The sequence below is a fragment of the Ornithodoros turicata genome, chromosome 6 (assembly GCF_037126465.1).
Source record: "Ornithodoros turicata isolate Travis chromosome 6, ASM3712646v1, whole genome shotgun sequence".
In the NCBI taxonomy this organism is placed as follows: Eukaryota; Metazoa; Arthropoda; class Arachnida; order Ixodida; family Argasidae; genus Ornithodoros; species Ornithodoros turicata.
Genome location: NC_088206.1, coordinates 67,584,507 through 67,612,104, shown reverse-complemented (window position 1 = coordinate 67,612,104; position 27,598 = coordinate 67,584,507). Strand labels below are relative to the sequence as shown.

General features: G+C 46.1%; 2 protein-coding genes across 6 annotated transcripts in view; one reads left to right on the top strand and one right to left on the bottom strand.

Moving 5' to 3' along the window:
• Positions 1-15,257, bottom strand: part of LOC135397137 (carbohydrate sulfotransferase 4-like) — a 39,434-nt gene extending 24,177 nt beyond the window's left edge. The window contains exon 1 of the mRNA XM_064628500.1: positions 15,133-15,257. Coding sequence (XP_064484570.1) covers positions 15,133-15,244 — 112 coding nt within the window. The 5' untranslated portion in view covers positions 15,245-15,257. The remainder of the gene's footprint in view (positions 1-15,132) is intronic.
• The window catches only part of LOC135397135 (sodium/calcium exchanger 1-like), a 191,441-nt gene that overhangs the window by 31,835 nt on the left and 132,008 nt on the right, over positions 1-27,598 (top strand). The window lies entirely within an intron of this gene.

The window sequence follows — 27,598 nt, the reverse complement described above, 5'->3', positions numbered from 1 at the left end:
TTAGTTTGCGAAAGTTTTCGAAGCAGTCCTCCCTGGACTAAACGTTCGTTTTAATAGGCAAGTACAATTATGCGGCAACTACAAATTACGAAAGTGGCCGTCTTGGGAAGGAGCGCGCTTTGATAATTAAGGAGTTGCACGCCGAGATATTCAATTAAGGCTAACTATTCGAGCGTATATTCAAATGAGTGCGCAATACATGCAATGTCGGTGATTTTTTTTTTCCTTGGCAGCTTGCCAACAGCTTCGCAGTTTTTTCTTTTTCTTCTTTTACATATTCTTGCCTCAGCAGATTGCGTCTGCGTGGAGTTGCTTGTAGGCTGTTACGGTTTAGAAATGGAGCGGAAGTTCGAAATTGCTGTCAGAGTTGTCCCGTCTATAAATGCCCAAGGAGATTCCGCATCCGCTTCTGGTTGGTATAGTTCCAAGGTGACGATAAAATCCGCGAGGTCATGAGTCGAAGCTCACGATCGGGTGTTTCCTCTGATTGTCTGGACACTTCTTTTTAATTTTTTTTTTTTCAGAAAGATATCTACACAGTTCCGTTTGAGGTCAACAGAAGATGAACTCCACCATAACTCCACATGGGACTTTAGTTGGTGACACGAAGGCTTGTGGAGCTACCACTCGAATGCGACCTTTTAGCCAGCGCCACCTAGAGTAAACAAAGTCGGGTATACGGTCCACGGCGGCCATTGTAGCCATAGCTACGGACATGAGCCGATTGAACAGTCATTCGTAGTCAGAGAAAGCCTGTGTTTGAAATCGTCTCCGGCTTCCTGTATCTAGGTGGCGCTGGTTTAGCTAGCTGGTTGGAGGTAGAGGAGGTAAACCGAAACTAAACCACGCGGGGGTGGGGGGGTCTGAACTACAGGGATGAAATCAGTGAATAATCTCGATACGTTAGAAGAACTCCCTCCAGTACTAACACATCGAATTACTTCATTTTAATTCGTAATCCCTATCCAATTGTTGCCTCATTAACCGCCGGTAGGTGGCGTTGGTTTAGCTAGCCGTTTAGAGGTAGGGGAGGGAAACCGAAACTAAACCATGCGGAGGGGAGGGGGGTTCTGAACTACAGGGATGAAATCAGTGAATAATCTCGATACGTTAGAAGAACTCCCTCCAGTACTAACACATCGAATTACTTCATTTTAATTCGTAATCCCTATCCAATTGTTGCCTCATTAACCGGCGGTAGGTGGCGTTGGTTTAGCTAACCGTTTAGAGGTAGAGGAGGGAAACCGAAACTAAACCATACGCAGGGGGGGGGGGGGTCTGAACTACAGGGATGAAATCAGTGAATAATCTCGCCCCCTCCAGTACTAACACATTGAATTACTTTATTTTAATTCGTAATCTCGCTCCAATTGTTGCCCCCGTAAACCGGCGGACGTCCTCTTCAAAACGGCATTGCAGCAATCGACTGCCTGAACCGAAACTGTAAACTGTTTACGGGAACCAGCGTTCATTTTTCTGTCTTTCGCGCAGCGGCGAACGGCCAGTGAAAGCTTTAAAACGGAACGAGACGACGAACAAATTTAGAATGGCGCTTCGAACCGGGCATTGAACGAACTGTTCCTTTCTGTAATGGTCGTGTGTGTGTGTGTGTATTTATCTTCGTTAGGGCAAGGCTGCTTGACGGACAACCTTAAATACTTTCAGATGGATTGGTTCTCGCTGATGAACTTGTAGACTTGAACAGTCATCGCGGGCCTCCCTGACGTAACTGCTGCGGATTCCCGCTCGTCTCAGTCTTTTATTTTTTATTTTTAACGCTTCCGGAGTATGCCTTTCGGAACCCCTTTTTTTGCGCCGACAAATTTTTTTTAAAAGATTTAAATTCGTTTTACAAACGTAAGAACGATTTGAAGATTTATTCGCGAGGAAGTGAATTAAGTGACAATTATATATAAATAAAAATTATATATAACATAACATAACAACGTCGTGCTGAAGATTGTGAGGTGGTGGGTTCGCATCCCACCACCGGCTGCGCTGTCCGAGGTTTGCCCCGGGTTTTCCGAAGACTTTCCAGCCGAATGTCGGCACACTTCCCCCTGAAGTCGGCCCAGGACGCATACTAACCCACCTGTCCCCCACTCCTTCCCTGCTGTCCTCTCTCCAGCTGTCCACGTCTGTACACCGCTCATAGCCACAGTTGCTTCGCGGCGCTCACGCGGAATCAAAAACAAAAAGCAGTTGAGCTACAATTGGTTAGTCTTTTTGAAACGCAACTAGTTACAGCTATAAACGTTAATTTCGCTAATTAATTAAATTCACGAATAAAATGAAGAATCAAATTCACTAATTGATTTAAATGCAAACCGGTAAAATTCACTCATTTACTGTATACAGTTGCATTCTAGTAAAGAAAAAAAAAAAGGCGGAATCAATGAACTCTCAAAAACTTTAAGCACTTGTACCGTCCTAGTATGGTTACACCGTGTTACAGAGGAATTCCCATGAGCCCTAACAACACGGTGAGAGTTGTAGTCTTAAGATGTTCCTCTCTGCGTACGAGATGATGAGAATTCGTGGAATTCCTGGCTGGGAAACACGCCACGGTATTTGAATAAGCCCCGACAAAACGCGGTTAGGGAACTTACGCGTGGAAAATATTGCAATACCTGAGTAACTTAGTCACAGTTATATTTTACAGTTACTTTAACCAAAAAAAAAAAAAACGGTGGTAACTGGTTGCACTTAGAAGTTACCTTTGCATAAAAGTACCTAATTACTGTAACTATAGCTACTGCAGAAAGTAACTAATTACACTTACAGGTTATTCGTAACTTAGAATTACCATCCAAGACTGCTTAAAAGTATACTTTAGCTCCCGAATACTACTTTTCGTTCCGTTTATCTTTCCGTTCCTTTTATCTTGATTACACATCCCGTACTTTCTTTGGGCAAACCTCGTTCAAGCGTCGAAAGTTCGCCGTATGCATACGTGCAAGTCATAATTGAGCAGTTTGGTTCCCAAGTGTTCCACATCCATCTAACTCTCTCATCCTAATTCATCATCGTTTTGCTGCTTTTCTATTCTAGCTTGCTCCCTTCGGATCTTTGGGTTGAATAGCGTTTTTTTTTCTCCTCCCCTCTGACAAACGTTTTTGCCCCGTGAGTATACGCAATTCCATCTTCTGCGAAGCCAACTCGCGGAGTATTTGTCATTTCCGTCTGGAAGCGGAATTATGTTTCTCATGTGTTCGATCTCGAGAGACTTGAATTCATTGTTGAGGTACAAAAATGGTGTTCCACTCCTGAAGACCGGAATGCTTGTTTTCATATATTCCTTTTTGTTCTTGTTTGTTTCTTCTTTCTTCGTCTTCTCGAAAGCACAAGTAATTACTCTCGTGTGAATGTTTCCGTATTGTCCGATTGTGGTATAATTCTTGCTTCTTCTTTCTTTTCTATAATTCTTTTTGGTGGTATAATGTTATATGATAGGGAATGAACGGTACGATGACTTTTTTTGGTACTCTGTTCGGTCTCGTCTAGGCAAGTTTATAACTTATAAGGAACGAGAGGTGGCTTAGACACAGAAAGAAGGGTACTAATAGGTACCCTTTCGATCCTTATTCTTCGATCCTTCTCACTATTTCGTTCCCCGCGTCACCACCGGCAATGGGGTAGAGTATCGCCCTCTGGCGGTGAAACGCTCCCTATTCATCATCTCCTAAGAAAGTTGTTGTTGTATAGGTACGGATAATGGTAATGATTACAAGACGATATCTCCTTTCTATATGCTCCTTATGCGCGTTATGAAATTGCGGGTCGTCACTGCGCACGCGCAGATCCCAAATCTATGCTGTGGATTCCCCATTTTTCAAGAAACTTCGCTTTTGCAGAAGCATTCACAATTACCGCAGAGATACAGGCCTTCTGATAAAATTGAAAATTTACCTGTGAGAATCACGAATACACGTCGAGTACCTTTAGCGTACCTACAAGAGTTCCCTAAGTGTTCAATCCCCAAGTGTACCATAGTGTGCGACACCTTCATTTCGCTCCGCAACCGCGGGTACTCCGAATACTTTCCACACTCCCACATCTTTTTCTTCTTTTTCGTTACCCAAGGTATGCTGTTCACACACAATTTCGTAAAAGCTTTCAGCGGGTCTTCCGACTGAAACGAAAATTAATTATGGCGCTTCGGCGAATGAATTTCGAGCCCGGTTACACGATACAGTATGTTTCCATCGCTCGCGTCCCGTCTCTGTTACTCCGTATAAACGCAGGAAGCTAAGCCTAATGCATGTTAATGGACCCTGGGAAAGTTAGAACGTAGCGACCAATGTGCTGAATTTATCCTAGCTTTGCAGAATAAAAAAAATTAAAGAAAAAGCAAATCAGACGGCTTTTTGGCGTGCGCGGAAATCGGAGATATATCGAAATCGGTGTTTCGCTGACTGCGCGACAGGTACGTGCGCATGTCTGGGTTGTCTGTACATAAGGACCGCAACATGTTTTTCAGGTCGCTATCGTAATGATGAATGTTGACCACTGCGTTGCTGGAATGTTCGATCCGGTTCGAACCACCCATCATCTAATTAATCCATCCTCAGACACGCCGGACTGAACCTTCGACATTGTGGACGCAAGAGCTTTATTTATTGGTCTATAAATAATTTTTCATTCAATTCATTAATTATGCACGTACGTGAGGCAGCTGAGTCCTTTCCCGGATAATTAATGGAATAGAAGGAAGCTTCGCTATCTGGAAGACGCACTATTGACTGGGAGCAATTTATTATGCGCGTTTAATAAACGCACTCGCAAAAAAATAATAATAATAATAATCCGCGAACGAAAGAAAAAAGATAACGATTCCTAATGAACCAACCTGCGTTGGGTATCTTGGCGATGCCGCCCTCCGATTTTCCGCTCTGAATGCGGAGTACAAGAGGACAGCGCTAGCACACGCTGTCAACCCATTTAAACCGGCCTGTATGTTGTTTCCTCATTTGCATAGCGTAATAATGGAGAGGATGCGGGACTTTATAATAGCGTGTCAGAGAAGCGACTTCGTTTCGACAGCCAGTTTAATGACCATGTCAACGGAAGAGCCGCCATGCGGCTAGACCCGGAACTATGTGTGGAACACTAATGGGGATATATATATTAGCTCAGCTTTTAGTAGGATTCTACGCTTGGTTTCGCGCTTGCAACTTTTCTCTCTCTCTTTCTCTTTTTTAAATAGTTGTATTGTATGCTGCGTGTCTTCTTTTTTTTCATTTTTTTTTTCAAGTGACCGCACGAGGGAGCTCGTAAATAAAGGCAAAAAAGGCAATATCTTCGTCGTAAATAAAGTTTCCTCTTTTAAACCGTAGTGACATTCCAGCTCTTGTAGCGCGTCGGGCCGGTTGACAGGCTTTGCCTCCCTCTCCTAGTTTTCCTTTCTTTCTTCTTTGTGAAGCAAATGGAGCGTGCTGCGCAAAGTACCGAATTATGTTGCCTGCAGTTCGGAAACCATCAGAAATTTCGAAGATACTGTAGTCGCGTTCAACTTAAGAAGGTAAGGGAATCTAGTCCGTCAGCATTCAAAATATTACTGCGCCGCAGATATAGGATGGCTGGACACAGAGCGGTCACGCTCGCTCGTCCGCCAGATAACGTAATCCGTCATACCCGCTCTGCTTCCGAATTGGCTGTCAAGACTGGCCACGTGACACTACGCTGCGTGGTGGCGCTGCAGTATTTCTCCTGGCGCGCTATTAAGTCTCCTTATCTCCAACGGCGCATGCAGCAAGGTATATCCTACTGGGAGACCGATAGGCTACCGCGTCTATACCGCGTCCAGTCAACAGATAAGATTCTGAGTCGCGCACGCTGTCATTGGTTCCGGTAGGTACGGTAACTTGACGATGGCGTTACCAGCGGCATACTACTAAGCTTGGATTTGATGACTTCCTTTATCGTATCGTTTTCGTAGACATCTTCCCTATCGCGGTCGGTCCATCAGATATCGGGGAGTTTTAGGAGAACGTAGAAGTTTCACGATAACGTTTCCGAAAACATGATACACCAATCGCCTGATTCCTTTGGAGTGACTGACGTCACGTTGCAGATATACCTGACTGACTAACAGCGACACGGAGTCGGGGATCGGAGGCTGCTTACGATTTTCCTAAAACTTCTTATCAGCAGCGCGATGTCACCCATTCCAAAGGAACCACGCAGTTGGCTTATATCGTGGCTAGTGTTTTCGAAAATGTTATCGTAAAACTTGTATGTTTCCCTAAAATTAGTGAGTTTTAGTATACCGTTGATTAGGTTATTGTGCCTATCGGAACCAATCGCAGCCCTACGTGACTCAGAATCGTATCCACTGATTGGTTCCGGTTGATACGGTTCGACGCAAGCCACGCTATCAACGGTCTGCTTAAACTCTCTATTCTCTAGTGAGTTTTCGTGCATCGTACGCTATCGCATTTGCGTACGTAACGGATAGCGTGCCGGTTCTGCGCACTGCGCGACTGAGCCCTATTGATGTTTTGCGCGTCGTCATCTGGCGCTAAGCGCGCGAGCCCTGGATGTGTGTGTGATTTATGCGGGAAATTCGCCCGCGTGAGGAATTCGTAGCCTTTTACTCATTCAACGGCTCCTCCTCCTCCTCCTCATTCAGGCAAAACGTGGAGCCCGGGTTCCTCTATTTCGGGGGACGAAATATTTCTTGGTCGGTATGCGCGAACGTGTTGGTATTGCAGGGCACTTTCTCGTCCTTTCGCACTGGCTTTGAGAAGCAGGAAATCTGGGAAGCTACCCTCCAGCCCGCGTGCCCGTTATTAATAATAATAATAATAATGAAACAAAGGAAACATCGTGTCCTCTTTCGCAGCCAGACGCTACTTAGGCTGTGACATGGAAAATGTAGAAAGACGTTTTTGGTAAACATTGCGCTAAGGCCGCAGTATGTGAGAGTAAAGCAGCCGCACGCCCGCGTCGGAGCTCAATAATGTGATTGCGGGACATTTAATGACTACTTCACGCCGAGAGGTCTCGTTTAGTGTAGTTTACTTTCGTATACAACCCGATTTTTTTCACGGCTCTAAAAACGCAAATGCAGTAAAAAGAAAAAAAAGTGAAAGGACAGTAGCACCTCGCACAACGCACGTACAGCTTGGGACAAAAGTTTACGGAACACGGCACTGGCACATTTCTTCATCGGAACGGCCCCCTGTTAGATATTAGGAAGAGATCGAACAAGAAACAGGTGACCGGCTATTCTGTTAATCTTCCAGTATGTGTGTCTGTTCCTTTTGGCTGCCAGGGTGTGGTCCTAACAGCGAAATGCGACACCCCGGTGTTCCGTAAACTTTTGTCCCAAGCTGTACCCTATGAGGTACAGCGTACGGCATACTTCTAATTGCATATATGCGGCAGTAGATTTTCAAATACAGCACGAATAATGCGGTAGTCCCATCGTGTAACAGCCTGCTCTGTGTGTCCCAGAATACAACACTTCTATGGATGAGTGTACAGTTTCCAGGTGCGCAATGGGTGTACAGGTTTGGGTGTACGTCCACTTCTTGTGAATGTGTGTGCATATTCGATTCGGGAAATTGGAGTTATATACAGGGGTGATGCAGACTTGGTGTACAGGTTCCAGAATACGACACTTGTAGTGCATGTGCGCAATTGGCAGATATGGGAATGTACAGGTATATGCACGTACGTCCACTTCACGTGAATGTGTGTGCATATTCGATTCTAGAAATTGGTTTCTATACAGGGGTGATGCACGTAGGTGTACAGGTTCCAGAATACTACACTTGTGGTGCAGGTGCGCAGTGGACAGATATGGGAATGTACAGGTATATGCACGTACGTCCACTTCTTGTGAATGTGTGTGCATATTCGATTCTGGAAATTGGTTTCTATACAGGGATGATGCACGTGGGTGTACAGGTTCCAGAATACGACACTTGTGGTTCAGGTGCGCAATGGACAGATATGGGAATGTACAGGTATATGCACGTACGTCCACTTCTTGTGGATGTGTGTGCATATTCGATTCTGGAAATCGGTGTTCTATATACAGGGGTGATGTGCAAAAAACTTACAACTGCTTGTACCCGTACTGTCGTTACATAACCGGTCTAACCACAACTTTATTTTAAGATGATGAATGGGGGGGGGGGGGGGTTCATAACCGATCTAAAACACTATTTAGGTCATTACGTATTGTATTCTAGAACCTGTACACCCGTTATGCATCTATACAAGTGTTCTACCTAAAGATTTGAAACGTTCAAATAATTTATTTTTCTCTTTTTTTCTCTCTTTCTCTTTATTGTTTCAGTCTCTCTAAATATCTTATTCACTTGCGAGTGCTAGACTTTTCCCATTTTTGCCCGTAAGTGTTGTACTCTGGGACACATAGTGCATGCTGTTACACGGCGGGAGTACAGCACTATTAGTGTTGTATTTGAATTTTGAATTTGAATTGAATTTGAATTTATTCTAGTTATGCGAATGTAAATTACACTGGCTATGTACAAGGGATGGCCTAAAAGCAGCAAGACTGCTGCTTGACGAGGGCACACCCCCACTTGAACTTCTATTGCCTCATATATGCAAATAAATGTAGTCCGTGGCCCCTTATATAATGCACGTGCGTTGTGCAAGGTGCTACTGTTCCTTCACTTGTTACAATTGCGTGTTTAAAGTCGTGAAAAAAATCGGGCTGAACGAAGTCTAGCTGTACTAAAGGAGACCTGCCGGCGTGAAGTAGCCATTAAAAGTACTCCAATCATATCACCAGATCAAACTAGCCATTAAAGGTCCTCCAATCATACCCTCTCTTTGAGTTGCCGTATAGCCACTGAAGCGAGCCGCCATGGGAAGCCATTCGTAACCACAAAGGGTTCTGCATTTGAAATAATCTGCGGCGTGATTGGACGAACCGCGATTTTACACGTTCACGAACAGGAATAGGGTGGGGGAGGTCTTTTGTCTGGGAGGCATTTCCTGAACCCGACCACTTCGGATGCGAAAATTTCAGGAATCAGGTAGAATGGTAAACATATTTTGGTTCGTGCTCTGTAAAAAAAATCTGTAATTTTAGACACAAGTGACTGCTAACTCTGTTGCCGGAATATGTGCCGTAAAGCAAAAAATTAAAAATTACAAAAGAAAAAAAAACAGCATGGCAAAAAAAAAAAAAAAGAAAATTGTTCGGAGTGCACACTGGTACAGCTCCCATAACCGAAACGAGAGCCACTTGCGTTAAAGGGGTATTAAACTGCGAAAACCCAGTCCGGAACTGTGCAGTGTGGTACTCCAAACGGATTTTGTCCCAAGCAGCACAGCATGTTGGCACAATATTGCACCAATACTGGCAATGTCGGCCCAATGTATTGCCAACATTGGGCCAACATGTTGTGCCGTATATAGATTACGGCACTTATGCCGGCAACTGAGTTAGCAGTCACTTGTGCGGTAAAATTACAGATATTTTTCTTACAGTGTAAACAACCCCAAACTGAGCTGAACACCTTGTAGAGGGAGTTTTCACCTATACGTCACATTGTGACGTGGCAGTGACGTGGCATGCTCGTAAGCTCCTCCCAGTGGTGGTCACTTTTCGTGCTAGCGGCATTGAAAGATGACAAACTGCGCTATTGTGCAATGCGACAACCATAGTTTTCGTAAAAGAAAATATGAGAACGACAATGACGAAGTGTCTTCGGGATAAAAGAAGGCTACGGACGCGACCGGATTTCAAAACACCGTTCAGGGCTTCGTTTTCGAGCAAATGCTCGATAATCTCGGCAGCTGCGCCGAAAAAGTCACCACCACCACCACCACGCTCTAAGGAAAAAAGGAGTAAAATGGGCAGTAATTGCAGCTTCTAGTCCCCCAAGATTGCAGTTACTCCACATTTTAGTCCCCTAACCCCGACATTTACTCCCCAGGACTGCAAATTGTCACTGAGCTTCGCAAATGGTCTTGCAACAGTCTACCTAAATATGTGCTCTTGGCTGATTTGATGGCGTAAGGCTCTATTACTCAACAAACTTAGCAATTTTCCACCCACACAGAGTAAGAAACAGTTAGCTCTTCTTTCTTCGCAAATTGTGCCTGATGTATGTTCCAAGCTTTTTATATCACTCGACATATATCACTGTCGAGGGTTTGATTCAAAGTATTTTCATGCATGCACACGAATTAAGTACCTGGCACTCTTAGAACAAATCATGAAATGCAGTCTCCACTCTGTGACATTCATTTACTCACGAAAGGGACTATTTTTTTTGTGATAATATATTTAGTCCCCAAAAGGAGTAAAAGTACACCATTTTTTTAGAGTGCACGGCGACCAAACGCGTTCGTTCGACGTCACGTGAAAACACCCTATTAGGACAAGTGGAAGAATCGGCGACCTTATTTTGAGCCTCGAAGCTAAACAGGCTATAGGCATCGCCCTTTACCCTGCTCGCATCCAAGGAGGCGAATGGCTCTGCGTCACATTCACGTAACAATTGCTGCGTGATCGAGTACGTGTCCCACCATATGGTGCCGCCGCCCCCGAAGAGTGGCGTGCGTTCGTGTCATCACCGGACGACACGACGGTGCGACGGAATATACTAGCAATGCTCTCTGCGGGGAAAGCCTCGCGTGATGGTCCGGGTGTTCTGAAATAGAGCGCACTCACTGAAATGTGGACCGGCTAAAAATGGCTGCCTTCCCAACTCGCGTAGATCGGAGGACGCGTACGGATAGAAACGGTACCTTGCTCACAGGGTGTGATTCTATACCTTTGGGGGCAGGCCTCTAGAGTAAAATATGAGAGACCGGTGTCGAGGTACCACTGGAGGGTGAAGTGGTGATGGTTTGACTATCCATCCATCCTTCCATTCGACAGAGTACCTTTGCTACAGAATCCGACCCAATCCGTGTATTTACCCAATCCACTCGACAGAGTACCTCTTCTATCTGATCCGGTACAGTCTATTCGATAAAGTACCTCTATCCAATTACGATACAATCCTTGTGTCCGTCCATTTGGCAAAGTAATTACGTTGTACCCAACTCGATCCAATGTATTTGGCAGCATCAAGGAGAAGGGTACAATCCGGACTGGTATGGTCTAGTGTGCTTTTCGGTACCGGACCTCATTTTCCACACCCCGCCGCTCAACGACGAACAGTTCCGTTCCTCTAATGTTCAATCATGTACTTGCGCCTTTTTCTTTCCCGTAAACAACTCAAGTCGTTCGCCTTGCTTGTGTTTTAGAAGTGGGAATGGCTTAAAGCGCGAACATGCACGCATATGAACGTAGAAACGTACACTCTCAGGAAAAAAAAAAAAAAAAGAGAGTGAAACAGGGAGTAATTTCTTCTTAAATAATAGCTTAAGTAAGTAATAGCTTCTAGTCCCCTCGACTGCACTTACTTCCCATTTTATTCCCCTAACCCCGAAATTTACTTTCCAGGATCGCGAATGGTCATTGAACTTCGCAAATGGTCTCCTGATTGCAATAGTCTAAATATACGCTCTTCGTGAATTTGATGGAATAAGGCAATTTTCTCTATGCATGTCAAAAGATTTTATGTCACTCGATACGGTTGACGGTTCGAAGCATTTTCATTCATACGCACGAATTACGTACCTAGAACTACTACAACAGAGCGCGAAATGCAGTCCCCACTCCGCGACATTTCACTTTAGTCCCGTGCATTTACTCCCTAGAGGACTGATTTTTGTGGCAATGCATTTACTCCCTAAAGGGACTAATTTTTGTGGCATTGCTTTTACTCCCCACAGGGTCTAACTTTTGGCAATACATTTACTCCCTAAAGGGACTAATATTTGGCAATACATTTACTCCCCAAGGGGACTAATTTTCGTGGCAATGCATTTACTCCCTAAAGCGACTAATTTTTCTGGCAATGCATTTACTCCCGAAAAGGACTAAAATCACTTTTTTTTTTCTTAGACTGTAGGACGTGCACGTATGTAAGCACCAACATGCACGCATGGAAAACAGGACGCATAGATGCAGTCTTCGAATCCGTCAACACGCTCCCCCCCTCGTACATATCGGTTATTGTGTAGCTGGCCGGTTATATCCATCATGTTTGCAGGGCGTGTACAACAGAGGCACAAAGTCCCACGGACAGGAACTAAATAAGTCATGTCTTGACGCCTCTCGGAAGAAGCCGCTTCGCGTAAAAAAAAAAAGAAAAAGAAGACAACATGTCAGACAAGCATTTATGAAAGGCAAAGAAGGTAAAAAAAATGAACTGCTGCAATCGCCTGACAGGTTGCAGACTTGGCGCTTCACCAAAACAAGCCACTGGATAATGTACGGAAAGAGTGAAAACACAGGCTGGAGGTAAACCTTTCTTTCCCACATCATATCTTGAATTTGAGGAATTCTTCAAAGAGTGAAAGAGTGAGAAAAAAAGGAGACGGTCTTTAGAACAAGTTTATTTCTCTCTTAAAAGAAAATGTGATGGAGTGGCTGCCGAACGACGATCCTCGACAGGTGCAAGCAAACGGCAAAGTCCTAACGCTCGCGGTTGTCGGCGCGCGGACTTCGCCAGCGTCAGAACCCAACACTGCACATGGCTCTCGCGGAAATACGCACGGGCGTGAGGAAGGTGTTGACGGGGACCATAGAATGATTGGTCCGGGCCCGGGACTTTAAACGCATAAATCATTCGAAAGATGCGTGCAAATATCCGCCGGGAAACGTCTAAATGTGCGCAAAATATGCAGAGATATTATGGTGCCGAGAATGTTGACCCCGGAAGCTTTTGCGTACTACACTGGAACCCTATAAATACCCAAATTGTCATTTAAAAAACTTTCTACAAATGAAGATGCACATTCCTTCTTGGCAGTTGGGTTGGAACATGCGTTCACGCATGCGCAGCATGTCTGGTTGTCCGTCTCCCTTGTATATGCTTGAGGCATTCTAACTCGGGTGAATGCTTTGCTGTCGCGGTGTAGCGGTAGCATAACAGCCCGGAAATCAGAAGGCCCAGGTACCCAAGCAGCACAATGTACTGAAAGTCGAGTGCAATAGGGGTGGACGGGTAGGTGGAAGGCCTTGAACAGACTCATGAAGCTAAAGAACATTGATAAGACACATACCGTCCACCCCTATTGCACTGGACTTTCAGTACGTTGTGTTGCTTGGGTACGAATCCTGGCGTCAGCACCTTTTCCCCTCGAGTTGTTTGATTTCATTTATCTTTGAGCGTGATAGACTTACGTATTCGTGTTCGTCCTTCAATGTCATCGTCTGTAAACGTCATCCGGCGGGGGAGAATGCCGGCTTCGTATATAGCAGACGACAATGCTGGGTGACGTCACGGAATCCTTCTCCGGACGACCGTCGTAGTATGGAGATCTGGTTTCTGCTCTTCTCATTTCGGTTTCGGTTTTGTAATAGGGAGTTTTCGCGAGTCGTTTTCGCATGAACGAAACGACCGATTCGAGTGCCGCGCATGCGCATTATGAATCGTGGAGAGCGCGATATTCGTACAAACGACCCACTCACGCTGAGTCGTCACGCTGTGTCGCTTTGTTCGGCGAGCACGACTGATTGAGATCGCGAAGCAAGATGACGGCTGTTTATAGTAGCGGAGATGCAGTGGAACTGCGTGTTGTTTACTGGTGCTGACGATGTATATCCTCTGCGATAAGTCGTTGGATGTAACGACGTATTCATTCCAGCGTTTCGCACGCATCAGCTACCAGTTGTGGCGTCAGAATATGTGGTCCGTGTGAGAAAGTTTTTTTGTACAGGGTGGGTGCAGATAAAGTAGCCCCACGTTTTCAGCACATAGCGCACGAACTTCCGGCGCCGCACGGCGGTGTATTTATGCGGTGCAAATAGACAAAAAAAAGCGTGGTAACCAAACTTTGCGCAATAAAATCGTGCAAAAAATGCAAAAGAAGTGAAAAAAAAAATGCAACGCAAACTTCGCTCCGTGTATTTCCAATGGGACATGGCAGTGTAGCACAGTTGCATCGCCCTACTGCTAGGGGTGCCGCTCAGGCAGAAACGAAACGAGATCTGGTACGCCTAGCGGTAGCTAGAAGCGACTGTGCCGTGACCGCCATATTGACTTCTGCATAGGAAAATCGGGATGCACGGAGAGCATTGTTTGCGTGGATAACCTTTTTGTTACGTGGCGTTTGGTTACTACGATTTCTTTGTTCGTTTTCGTCCGATATGTGCGTCATCCCGCGCCACCGGAAGTTCATGCGGTTCATGCGCAGGGAACGCCACATGTGCATAAATGTGGGACTACTTTATCTGCACCCACCCTGTATATGCGAGGCGCATTAAAGGGACTATGAAACAATTTTTTTCTTCGTTTCGTTCGAAAGAAGACATTTTTCTGAGTCTAGAACCGAAATTTTACTTTCGTCGCGCGAGCGGATTTCTCGGGAGCGAATTTAAACGGAGCGGCGAAGGGAGGACAGCTGGCGCCGCGCCGTGACGAGCTGCCGAGCGGAGACACAACGGGTAACTTGACGCGACCACGGCCGGCTCAGCAACACGTCATCGTGACGTGTTGCAGAGGCGAGGAATCGGCAGTGGCGGCAGCCACAGCGCGAGCTCGCGGCAGTACTTGCCATTGTGCAACACCGGTGACGTAACGGGGAACCGAAGAGCGGTCCGTACAGTTACACCATCGGCAGGGAAATATGCGCGAGAGAAGAGGAACGCGGAAGAGACATTTCCAGCGCGCGCTCCTCGCAGAGTGGAGCGATTTCGTCCGGAAAAATTTGTGGCATATTAGTTTCTCTGCGGGAAGAACAGTTTCCATCGAAAAAAAGTATGGGGGTTCGGGAAATTTCATAGTCCCTTTAAAGCTATGCGAAGTGATCATCCGTGTGTCGTTCCCTCTTTGGTCTAACTATCGAGCGAAGCTCGCACACGGGTGTACGAGCTTCGCTTTTTCAAAGCAAAACTGCCTTCTATACATAATCCTGGTTCATCAAAGGGAAAGTCTGAAAGTGCACTGCGATGTGCCATATTTGCTACAGGAAAACATGATCCCCCACGATCCATACTAAAATCCATCGAAATACATTTGGAGATGAACGATTCTTCGTCACGTTCGAATCGTAAAATGGTCCATTTGGGAAGTGCAAACTTACTGAGCAAATTGCTTTGCAAGAGAGCGCGCCGCGGCGTCGACCTCACCCACCGGCTCCTCGCGTCTATTGACGTCAGGAGGTAGAGCGCCTTTGATTGGCCACCGAGAATCATCTGCTAACGAGAGCAACCAGTCGAGACGCGGGAGGGCGGTGCTGCAAAGAGAGAGAGAGAGAGAGAAAGAAGGCGCTCGCCTCAGTATTGGAGAGGCACATGACGTTGCATACTGGCAGCCAAGGGGAGCAGGTTTTCTGACACAGGGGTGACACCAACCCGCCATTGTTGTAACTACCCCCAAGCGGGTGCTTTTGGCAAAACTGCCATCTTGTCCTGGTCGCACGTCATAGAAAACGTCATTTTGAGGTAATGTGACTTTGTTTACATGTCGTTTCGCCGCTTACCGACATATTTCCGTCGTCATAACTTCAAGAGATGAACGTATTTTGCCGGCGTAAACTATGCGGTGCTTCTTCCGCAACATGGTAGCCCACATTTCCTTAGGTTAGTGCATCGCATCGGCTGAATGGGTCTTAACGCGCCGTCGTCATCACATCCTTGGAAATCGTCAACAGTACGAGGCCTTAGATGCAAAACTGGACGTCTTACTGCGAGATTATCGGATAAAAATAATTACCGTAATTGAAAGACATCCAAAACGTCACGCACAAGCAACAACCGCATTGTTTACAAACGGGTTGGCCGCTGATCACGGGCGCCGCCAACTTTAAGGTCACGTGTGCCTTGACGTTTGCTGTGACGTGCGACCAGGACCTGTCCAGGATGCATTGCGTTCGCCCAGCACGTTTTCGTCTACGGAGCAATACATTGGATGCCACCCACTGCGTTTTCTGACCCGCGAAGTGGAATGCTCTCTCGCGCTCCAGGATTATGCCCTGCACTCAAGCTTTTGTGCTAATGTGTGTCCCAGGGCTTGTAATCCCAATTTCTAGTTCTTCCGGAATATTTTTTCTCGAGCCTTTCCATTCCTAGCTATATGATAGCTCTGGTGGCTCTCTTCAGTGGCGTCTGCAGTGACACCATTAGCGATGTCTCCGGCCACGCCACCCTTTTAAACCGCGTCCACGAGACAGCTGTGCTCGGTATAGAGGGTCATGTTCGACGGATATAGCTTGCATAGCGGCATTTTTGTTCGTCTTTTCGTGAGTATAAAGAGTGTAGCGAAAGAGGGTTCACGTGCCCTCGGCGTATCTTTCGCACCAGCGAAACTGAACGCTGACAGAGGAGGGACATTAGTAGCTGCTATTTGCAAAAGTGCTCGACCTTATAAGTTTCAGGATTTCGAAGTTCAGGTAACGCGGTCCGCCCCCGGGTGGGCCCTGTCTTGGAATGCGCGGCCCGTAAAACGGTCGTCGGGGCAGCATCGCTCACGGCGTTGTTTCCGGGAAGATTTTTTCTAAAGAAGAATCACGTTGGTTGGCGATACAAGGCAATACGATTACTATACTAGAGACCTGGACATCCGCAATGCTCCCAGCACCGGGGCAGTAGTTTTGGCAATCGCCGCTTGGCTATGGGGATTTGGCGCTTTCTCGCATTATTCGTTACCACGTGACTTGTCGAAACCGCGGCGATGTCTGTTGGGCTGTGTTGACAACGACGAAGCAGTATAAGATTGAGAATAGCGCGTGCTTAGCGACAGCCTGTGTATCTATCCCTGTGTAGCAGACTGTGGCAAGGATGATAGAGTGATTCCCTCTCCCCAATAATGCTATGTGGCGCTCGCAGCGGTCACTAGCGTAACTAAACCATGACCCGTCTCTCCCATAGGGGATCGCCAGGTGTCCGGTCTCTAGTATAGAGTGGGTCGTGTTCAGGATAAGTTTCAGGATTTTGCTCTGCTCTCCCTTCAAATCCGCGTACTGATCTTTCGCGTTGGAGGGAGGCGAAAGGGAGCCGGTCCTTCATATTTGGAGAAGGGCCCCCTTGATAACGCGGTCCGCCCCTGGGTGGGTCGTGTCTTTGAACGGCGCGCCGATAACAAGGTCGTCGGGGCAGTAACGTTTGCAGTGCTGTTCCGGGAAAGAATTTTTCTTTCGCCTAAAGCGGAAATGCCGGCTGCTCATTACGCTTTTATCGCGGTTATCACTACTCCATAATACAACGCCTAGAAGGCGTCGATGCCAAAGAAACGCCTCCAACAAAAATATCAGAGGCGCCTGTTACGGCCCGCATTCAAGGTGAACCCTGTCTTGGATACGGCGTTGGGGAGTTCCTCGACTATCCACTGCGTGCGATGCTGAAAGGAACAGTCCGCAGTACATGTTTTCCGTGAATGCCCTGTGGCCCGCAGAGTATGGTCAAGACTATCTCGAAAGTATATCGCTTGCGGCTTCCTGCTGAGCTCCAGACAAAAGCGTACGGTACAAGAGAAGGCAAGCTTCAGGTTCTGTTCACAGCAGTTGCAGAACAAGCGGTTTGGAAGGCCCGATGCTTGCACACCATACAGTCTAGGCAGTGGTGCTCCGTGATGATGTTGGTTGACCGTGTTGGAAGTGTGGTGAGGCAGTATCTCGAAAGACAGTTGCTGATGATGGGTGAGACAGCATTTTCGTCTGCGTGGACCTGTGTCAACATAATCGAGGTTGCTAACTCCCGGGTGAAACTCTCTAGCAAGAATGGCATAACTTCAGTGCTTGCGAACTTACTTGCGAACGTATACATCGTACAAAAGAGAGAAAAAAAAAAGGCGAGGAGAAAGGTCGTTTTGAAGGCAGAGACATGGCACCCTCGTGTAAATAGGCGGCGATTGATTTTCATCTGTGACACCTAAGTAATCGTTGTGAATAAAAGCTTTTCAGAAAAGGAATGTGGTTCTGTATGGTAGCGGAGCGAGCGGTTGGGCTGGTTGGTACATGTTTCAATTAAAAAGAATTAAAAAAACCCAGTGCTGGGTAGGACAAGGACAGAGAATAAAAAGTCGTGTGCCGTTTCGATCAGTGCCGGTCCTTGTCGTTTTTATTCTCTGTCCTTGTCCTTATACCCCGCACTGGGGTTTTTTAAATTCTTTTTAACTGTATGGTAGGTACACTCTTAAAAATGAACTTCACCACATAGCACGCTCCTAGCCAACCATTATCCCGAATGACAACGTTCTCGCCCCTGATTTGTTGAAAACGGGAGGAGGAGCCTATTTTGTTGCCATTATGCACGGCACAGAATAGGCTCCGCCTCCCGTTTTTAACAAATCAGGGGCGAGAACATTGTCATTAGGGATGATGGTTGGCTAGGAGCGTGCTATGTGGTGAAATTCATTTCTAAGCGTGTGGATCTCCTGCTTTATGACAATACACACGCCATGCGCAAAAATAAGAAAACATCTAGACAAGCTCTTTTACAGAAGAAGCACACACTAAAGAGTCTCTTCCGGTAGCGACGCCATGCGGCGCTGCGAAAGAGCTGCGAGTCTCGCTATGGTAACGCAAAAATGTCCCATCAGACAGGCAGAAGACATTCCTCAGTGTATCCGCTTCCGAAGGGAGCCAGCGTGATCTTCCTTCAATTCCGACGTGTTTGAAGTGGACTAAAGGCGGTCGCCATGACGACGAATAGTGGAGCCGACTGTGTAGTGGAGGCGATTGGCTGTCGTAAGGAGTTAGTCTCGTCTTCTGCAAAAGAAATCGCATCAGAGAGCTTTCGCTGTGCCTTCCACTTGACAGGTTTGAAGCGGCGTTTCAGGGGCTCTTTGAAGGCAGTCAGACCTGTATCAATATAAACGACGCCTTTTGACTTTGCCGGTAAAGTATGGCGTACTGCTTTTCATGAGCTGCCGAAGAAGCAGGATTGTTTTGGAAACAGGTTTGTCTTACTTTGGCGAAAGTCTGAATAAAGGTCAAGCGTCGTTGTCGTGCATCGAGACGTTTCGAAAGAAAACTATTCTCTTGTTCCCGGAGGAGGGATAACTTTTTTTTTTTTTCGTGTTAGCACCGCGAAGCAGTTGTGGTTATGAGCGGCATAGAGATGTGGACAGATGGAGGGAGGACAGTGGGATACAGGGGGGGTTTAGTATGCGTCCTGGGCCGCCTTCTTGCACTCTAAAAACTGAGCTTCACCGCATAGCACGCTGTGCGCCAACCATTGCCAGGAATGATAGGGTTATCACTTCTGATTCGAGGAGAGAGGGAGGCGTACACCTTTTTGTGTCAATTTGGATATATGATAATTGACACAAAAAGGCGTACGCCTTCCTCTCTCCTCGAATCAGAGGCAATAACCCTATCATTCGTGGCAATGGTTGGCGCACAGCGTGCTATGCGGTGAAGTTCAGTTTTTAGAGTGGGGGGGAACCGTGCCGATATTCGTCTGGAAAACCCAGTGGAGAACCTCAGATTGCACAGCCGGTAGTAAGATTCGAACCCACCACCTCGGAGTCTTCAGTGCGACCTTGGCTAAAATCAACGTAAATCAACCGCTCGGCCATACCGTTGCTAAAAGGAGAACGGATATGTCTTGGACATTTTCTTTATTTACGATACTTTTATCCTCTGAAAGGCTGTAACATGGGGTGGGGGTGGGTGGGTGGGGGGGGGGGGGAGGATGCACATGGGAACCAGGAACAGCTTGCATCATGGTTATCTTGAACGCCATTCTGGCCTGCGAACCCTTGTGGTGCTTAGTACAAACAACGGCGGATGGTCATACCAGTCAGAGGGGTGACCCATGTTATGAAGGCGTTGTCGCGCCAGGCGTTTTTCCAGGCGCTTCGCAGACTGGAGAAGTGTTCAAGTTAACTCTGACGGGAGCTGTACGTCAATAAACGTTCATAGCACTCGTGTCGACCGCACTTGACCGCATTCTTCGATTGCCGAGTGTCGAAGATATGAGGAAGAGATGCAGCGTAGTGACGCACACACTGCTTTGTCACGCACTATATACTTCCTAAAACTACTGCGCTAGAAGAATTATATTCGATTTTAGGAGCGCACTGGTACAGGAACGACTTCCGACGCATTTTTCATTAAAATTTTGTATCCCGCGCTTTGTTATCGCGTATCAGCGCCGCGAAACAAACGCGGTCTCTTCACTGAAAATGTTCTAGCGCTCCTGGATTGATCGAGGAACGTAGAAGCTTTGTCAAGCACGGTCGACACAAGTGATAAAAAAGATAAAAACTCTGAAACTGCACCCAAGCAGCACAATGTACTGAAAGTCGAGTGCAATAGGGCTGGACGGTATGTGTGTTATCAATGTTCTTTAGTTTCACGAGTCTGTTCAAGGCCTTCCACCTACCCGTCCACCCCTATTGCACTCGATTTTCAGTACATTGTGCTGCTTGGGCAGTTGTTTACGAACGTACGAGCTTTCTTGCAGTAGTCTGCGTTTCGTCAATATACTGCGAATATGGTACTCAAATGCCGACTACTGCAAGAAAGCTCGTATACGTAATGGAACACTGTTACACTCCTGGGTTACGTAAAGGAACCCAATACGTCATCTGCGTGATACTTGGAAATAGGCTGAGCAGCTGTTAGACACAGCCGTTATGGGATCCAGCGAGGACACATACTGCGTTCATTCCTACCTTGTGGGGGCCGCTTCGGTGAATCATTTTAAGAGAGGGTCGTAACAGAGACAGAGAACCGTTTTCCCTTCTCTTCATTCTTTTCCACTTCGTCTGGGGAGTTGTTTATTTTTAACCGGACCTTCGGGCGCCGGCACCCGCGCCAGAGCCCGGCATATTTCGGGATCTAATTGCCACGAGTGTAGCGAGATCTCCGGCCTTGAAATAGTCTAATTCTGAACAAACCTGCGTAAAGGGGGCTACACTGTACAGCGACCACGTGATTGTGACGTCATTTTTCGGGAGTTTCTGGCCGGTCAGTGTGGAGGGGTGGCTGGTGTATAACGCTGCCGCTTTCATGACTCGTGAAACACGGAGGCGAGAACATGACGTTGTTTTCTAGTCTCTTATGCACTCTTCTTGCCTCTGATTTGTTAAAAACTGGAGGCGGAGCCTATTTCGTATTCATTATGCACGTGCATAATGTTACAAAAATAGGCTCCGCCTTCCGTTTTCAACAAATCAGGGGCGAGAACGTTGTCATTCCGGAAGATGGTTGCCTAGGAGTGTGCTATGTGGTGAAACTCATTTTTAAGACTGCACTATTACTTTTGCAGTTGTTACAAATCACTTTCTTGGTCGGCAAATTTCTCCTGCGGAATCTAGACGGTTTCGTAGCCTGTAGCCATATCCGCGAGCCAATATGCCGTCTGCGAGACCATTAAACGGGAATGAGTTTGGTGAAGGACTGCACCGTGGTACAGACCTCAAGCAGGACCATTTAGCAGCATAACTGGGTTATCTAATTTCTCTGGTCGTTCACCAAGTCTACAACCGTCGCTTGGGTTATTCGATAATTTAATTTCAGTAAAGAACGATTTTCAAATCAACTAATTGCACTTTTTTAGATGCTGTTTCGTGTAATGTGCAGGTACTTGCATTGTGAGCGTTTTTCGTATCGGTTTAAATAGACATTTGGTCAGGTGACAAAGGTAGTTTAACTTTCTCGTATTATAATTTCATATTACCAGTATAACAGCTTAGGCCTACAGTATTGGTAAAAAAAGTCATTGGAACATTATCTGTGAGGTATAGCTGCCAAATCTGTTACCTTGTACACATCTACAGGTATTTTGTCCGGCTTTAAATCTCTGTCTCTTGTCTTGTGACCTTGTCTTTGTCCGATATTTTGTAACCTTGTCGTTACAGTCGTGTTAGCAAACATCTGTTCCGGTTAGTTACGGACAAATTAGTTTTACGGGAGAGGAAACCGTACCTATAGCTAAACTTTTCCATTGTCTTCGGTCGGCAGGTGAGAGTGACGTGTTTTTTTTTTTTTTTTGCTCTCTTTTGTCTCATTATCTGCACGTGGCATTTGCAGGAAATAATTTAAGGGACAGTGTCGTCATCGTCTTAAGATAATGACCATAATAATTTTACGATAAATGTCATAACGCTTTTGTGGTCAACCACGTATGAAACTCGTAACGTAACAGACAACTACCGGTAGGAAATTACTTGGAATGTTTACTGGAGTTTTTTTTTTTTTTCTGTGTTCGTCTATATTTGTGTCTATGTTTGTACCTGCTTCTTCTACGGCAACTTCGACAGCTCTTTGCCTCGAGGGCGGGTAATTGTAAAGTTGGCCCCACGCGGGGCTCTGCAGTTGCGCGGAAAAGCCAGCTTTACGTGACCGCTTTGTATTGGCTTGCTTGCTTCCTTCCTTTGAGAGCAGAGCCGCGGACGCGGGTAATTCGGTTGCAGAAGCCGAGGGAATGTCGACCAATCTGCATACCGGAAATGATGTCAGACATAACGGAAATTGAAACTGTAATAAGAAGGGGAACACGTTTCTATAAGAGACGCAAGTCGAAGAACTGTTCACACGAACGGCAATCGCATCACGGCGGCGTATCCTGTCTGGAAGTTAATTGCATTTTGAACATAGGAATATGGCGGTACGTCGTGTACTCGTAATTTCCGCCGCTTCGCCATGTGATTGGAGCATACCTTTTTGATCTTTTGTTTTCCGTAAAGAGGATAAAAGAAACGAAAAGTTTCTCCAACATGTTGACGCACACCTGAATAGAACATGCCTGACTGTTTCCGTTCATTTCCAGAGTTTTTTTTTTTTTTTTGTAATAAAGTAAGTTAATTGTTTCGTCGAGAGAATGTTCGTCGAAAATTGGCGGTTGCGTCGAAGGGCATTCCACCAGTTATCGGGTGTCTCGTGGAACGATGATTTCATACGCCGAAAGGAACAAGAAAGGGAAAAGGAAAGTTGAGGAGGAGAGGCATTGTTACAACCATTACAACGTTCACACTACAACGTTCACACTACAACGTTCACACTACAACGTTCACACTACGACGTTCACACTACGACGTTCACAGTACAACGTTCACAGTACAACGTTCACAGTACAACGTTCACAGTACAACGTTCACAGTACAACGTTCACAGTACAACGTTCACAGTACAACGTTCACAGTACAACGTTCACAGTACAGCATTCACATTACAGCGTTCACACTACTGCGTCCACACCACTGCGTTTTTTTGCAGTCGAACATTCGTTTCACCGTGTCAACACATGCGTGCGAGATCTTCCGGAGCAGAACGCAAGGAGTTCGCCCAATCGCTGAACTTTTTCCGACGCACCTAGCCGCACGCGGGGAACCAATAGCCATGTTCCGCGCGTGCGCGTTGAGGTTGAGGTGCTTCTCCTCTGTGCGAGACCAACATGGTCGCCGTAAATATGGAGCGCAACACGGAGGATAAAAAAAAAAAGAGAAAAGATGCAGGATTCAGTACATTTCCATCAAACTGAGAGTAGCTACTGTCACGCCACACTCAAACGTGGACACAAAGCTCTCTGGTAGAAGGTTTCGTGGACAAAGGGGTCACGGAAGACGCGTATTGGCTACCATGCACTTCTTCACGTATATGAACACGCTGGCGAACGTCTTGTATCGCGCACGCATACGTATAAGCACTGCGCAGGCGTCTGCACGCTATAAAACCCAGCAGTGTGAACCATGCTTTCGTAGCTTTCTGGACCTGAATGCACGCGAGATTATGCGAAGTTTTAGGGACTATACTTGCGGCACTGGGGAGTAAATATTATGGTCGGCGAGTAAAGTACGGAGCAATTGAAATCTAGGGGACTAAAAGTCGTAGGTATTCCCTAGTTTGCTCTTTTTTTCTCTCTCTTTTCTTTCTTCTCAGGGTGTAAATGGGCACGTTCCACAGATGAACATGCGCGACATCGGATCATCATTTGCCGAAAGATAATTTTAAGAGTAAGAGAGATTCTGCGACAAAAAGTCGTCGACGAAACTGGCAGACCCCTTCGGCGACAGCGAGCTTACATTCGGGTTTCGATATGCTCGCATCTCATTTTGCTTCTTCCGCATTCTCTCCATGGTTCCCACTGGACCTTTAAACCCTCGAGTGCACCGGAATTTGAAAATGCCATTTTCAAGGTCTGCAAGACCGTGGCATGTGTATAAGTACTGTTTACTGTAAGTGCTGTATAAGTACTGTTATAAACCACAATTTGGAAACTACAGGAGTTATAGCGCTCCTCGTAGTAGGTGTCAGCAGTAAGCGCCGGGTCCCATAGCTTTATGCGAGCAGCAGCAGCAAAGCAGCAGCGGTTCGGCAGCAGCAACATGGCAGCAGAGCAGCTTTGTGCTGCGGCGGCTCTGCTGCTAGAGGCGCCCCATAGTTTCGTTTTGAATTAGCGGCAGCAGCGGCGTAGGAGGTCCAAAACGTGTTGGCAACTATGGCATTGTTTACGTTTCGAACATTCCGAATGCGTACGCAGTAGCTCAGCCTTTTAGTACACACACGTAGGAATGCAATTCTAGGTGAAAGGCTGATATGAGTGGGATATATTATGGATCTGTAGCTCACAAGTCGACTGTGAAATGATATTATCTAATTGGCTCTTCGCTGATATGTAGGAAGTATCGTGACATCCAATGTAGGTTCGTCCTTTCGCACCTCTGCGGTTGTACGGAGACTCTTCTACAGGATTTTGTCGTATTAATATCTACTTACTTCGATATCGATCGTTACTATGATTCGATATTTTCATTTATTGGGACTGTCAAATGCGTCATTAGTGAAATAAAGCTGTCTAACGAAAACAAAGGCCTCTTCTGCTAGTCATCACTAGTTTCTGCCTGTTTTCATAAAGTAACGAGTTCATTGTCTATCTCTACCGAACCTTTTTGTAGCCTGAACATTGTCTATCTCTATCTAACACTTTTCAAGAGTCAGTTTCATTTACAACAACCTAGCTCGCAAGTCGTCGACCATCACAAGAAATGTGGTCGGTATGGTTTTCACACAGCATGTACGTGAACGTAATTTGCTTATACGTTACCAGGTCACGGGTTTTGAAGTACTTTCCAGAAAACAAGCGAACATGTTAGCTACAACTCTGGTACACAACGTACGTATCACGTAGGTTCAGTCGAACACTTCATTGAACTTTATGAGCTGAATTATGTCCTGAAAGCGCACTTCACGCAGTCCCGATGATTGAACACTCGCTTCAAACTACTGGCAATCACAAGCGTGCCCAGGTCATCAGAAACAAATCACAGAACAACCAGACACAAACCTTCGTCTGCCGTCACTCTCCGCCCTGCTAACCCTAAACACCGTACGAACGAAAACAATACCAACCAACCTCCTGATTGGCTTGCGAGACCGGCTGCTCAGGCTGCAGAGCAACAGGACAGCACAGCAACCAAAAATTTGAATACGAGAGCAACAGGGAATTTCTGCAGCTCGGCAGCGCTGCTGCTCTCGCCCAGAGCTATGGGACCGCTCGTGTCGCTGCAGCTCTGCCGCTCCGCTGCTGTTGCTGTGCTGCTGCTCAAATCGAGGCTATGGGACCCCGCCTTAAGAAAGTGACGGCACCCTGCCGTTATATTCATCATTTTTCCTTAATTCTGTCCTATGATCTTTAAGATTCAGGTGTTGTCAACCACTCTTGTGAATGGATCACTATTGTACAGTTCCTGGGTATGCTCTCGTGTCACATCTGTCGCCTATAAATATTTTTTTGTGAAATATTCGAGCCCTGGTTATTATAAAAATGTGTTTTACATCCCAGACGAAATGACGGCGGAGCCTTAAAAGGTCCTTGAAAGGCCCTTAAAGTTTTGTTCAAAAATTCAGTGGGAACCACGTATTCTCGTGCATAGCGTGGTTGCACGATACACCACTCGCTCTATTTTTCTTTTTTTTTCTTTTTTTTCCTCTCGTTTCTGCTTGTTCGCAAATTTAATTTTTGCATCGCATATTTTTTTTCTCCTCCTTTTATTTTTTTATTATTTCTCTCTTAGTGCGAGCGAAATGGAGATCATCTCACACCCCCCAGGCGCGCTAATAATGTTAGCTCGCGAAAAGAGGGTTCTGTCGCCGACAGTGTTACCGGATCCTGCGAAACGAATTGCGATAAGAGAAAGATAACAAACACGAAAGAGGGAGATGGATAGAATGAGGGAAAGAAAAAAAAAAGGAGAACTGTAACTGGTGTTCGCTTCTGATGAAGTGCAGCCGCGGAGGAAAAGGGATGGACGACGGGAAGTATGGGGAGAAAGAGGAGGCTTATGACGAAAGGAGGTTTATAGCTGGAGGCGGTGGTGAGTGGTAGGAAGTAATGTGTGTGTGTGTGCGTGTGGTCTGGGATGCTGGAAGGATGTTATGTAAGGATGTATGGAAACGGAAAGGTTTCGAGTACGGAGGATGCTTCGTAGAGCTGTCAGCGTGCGTGCAGTGTGTACCAACTCGCATGCACCGTGATGGCAAGAGAAGACGGACCGCTCCGTGCTAAGCAAAGTAAACCATCGTAATATTGTTAGCAGTAATGTATCGAAGCCGCCAGTATATTCTTCATTTAATGAAAAAATAAATAAATAAAAATAAAAATCATGTACTATACGATTCGTTCAAGAAGTAAGAGATGCCAAAATGTTTCCATTGTTGCGGAAACCACGTGAATGTGCACGTGACTAAACCTAAGTGTGTGCATTATGTGAACCATTAACGTCACCTGAGCGTTCCCAAACTAAAATATATACCGAGTTAACATGAACTAAACAAAACATACTGTAGTTCGTCTGTACTAATACTACACCCAACAACGACAGGAACGACTTTATTTTGATAATTATGATTGGATAAATTTGCGTAAAATTATATTCCAGTTTTGATATATGCAATTAATAAATCCATTAGTGTCACAACCTCCTTAAAATGGAGCAATTCTTTAAATGAGTTAACCCTCGCCATTAACTGAAAGACCGCCGTTGGCGACAAGTCTGCGAGAGGTGGTGACGGGGTTCGAACCTACACTCTTAAAAATGAACTTCACCGCATAACACGCTCCCAGCCAACCATCATCTCGAATGACAACGTTCTCGCCCCCTGATTTGTTGAAAACGGGAGGTGGAGCCTATTTTGCATCGTTATGCACGTGCATAATGTTTAAATTACCATTATGCACGTGCATAATATTCACAAAATAGGCTCCACCCCCCGTTTTCAACAAATCACGGGCGAGAACGTTGTCATTCGGAATGATGGTTGGCTAGGAACGTGCTCTATGGTGAAACTCATTTTTAAGAGTGTACGCGTCTGCGATGGCCGGTCAAATGTGCTAGAGACCAAAAGAGGTGCGAGGCGTGGCACGGCAGTGAGTAGAATGCCTGATTGATTAATATAGTTAGCTGCTAGTTAGTTATACTGCTAACAATTGATTAACACCGAGGTTATCTTCACGAGAGGATCCTGAGTCAACACTTGTCGCAGTCTATTTTCTTCTTTCGAGAACTCGAAATTCTTACAGGAGGAGGTACCTCGGGAGCAACGGCGTTTTGTTCTTCTCCGTCTCCACGGCAACGGAGGATGGAGACAGAGAACGCGAGAG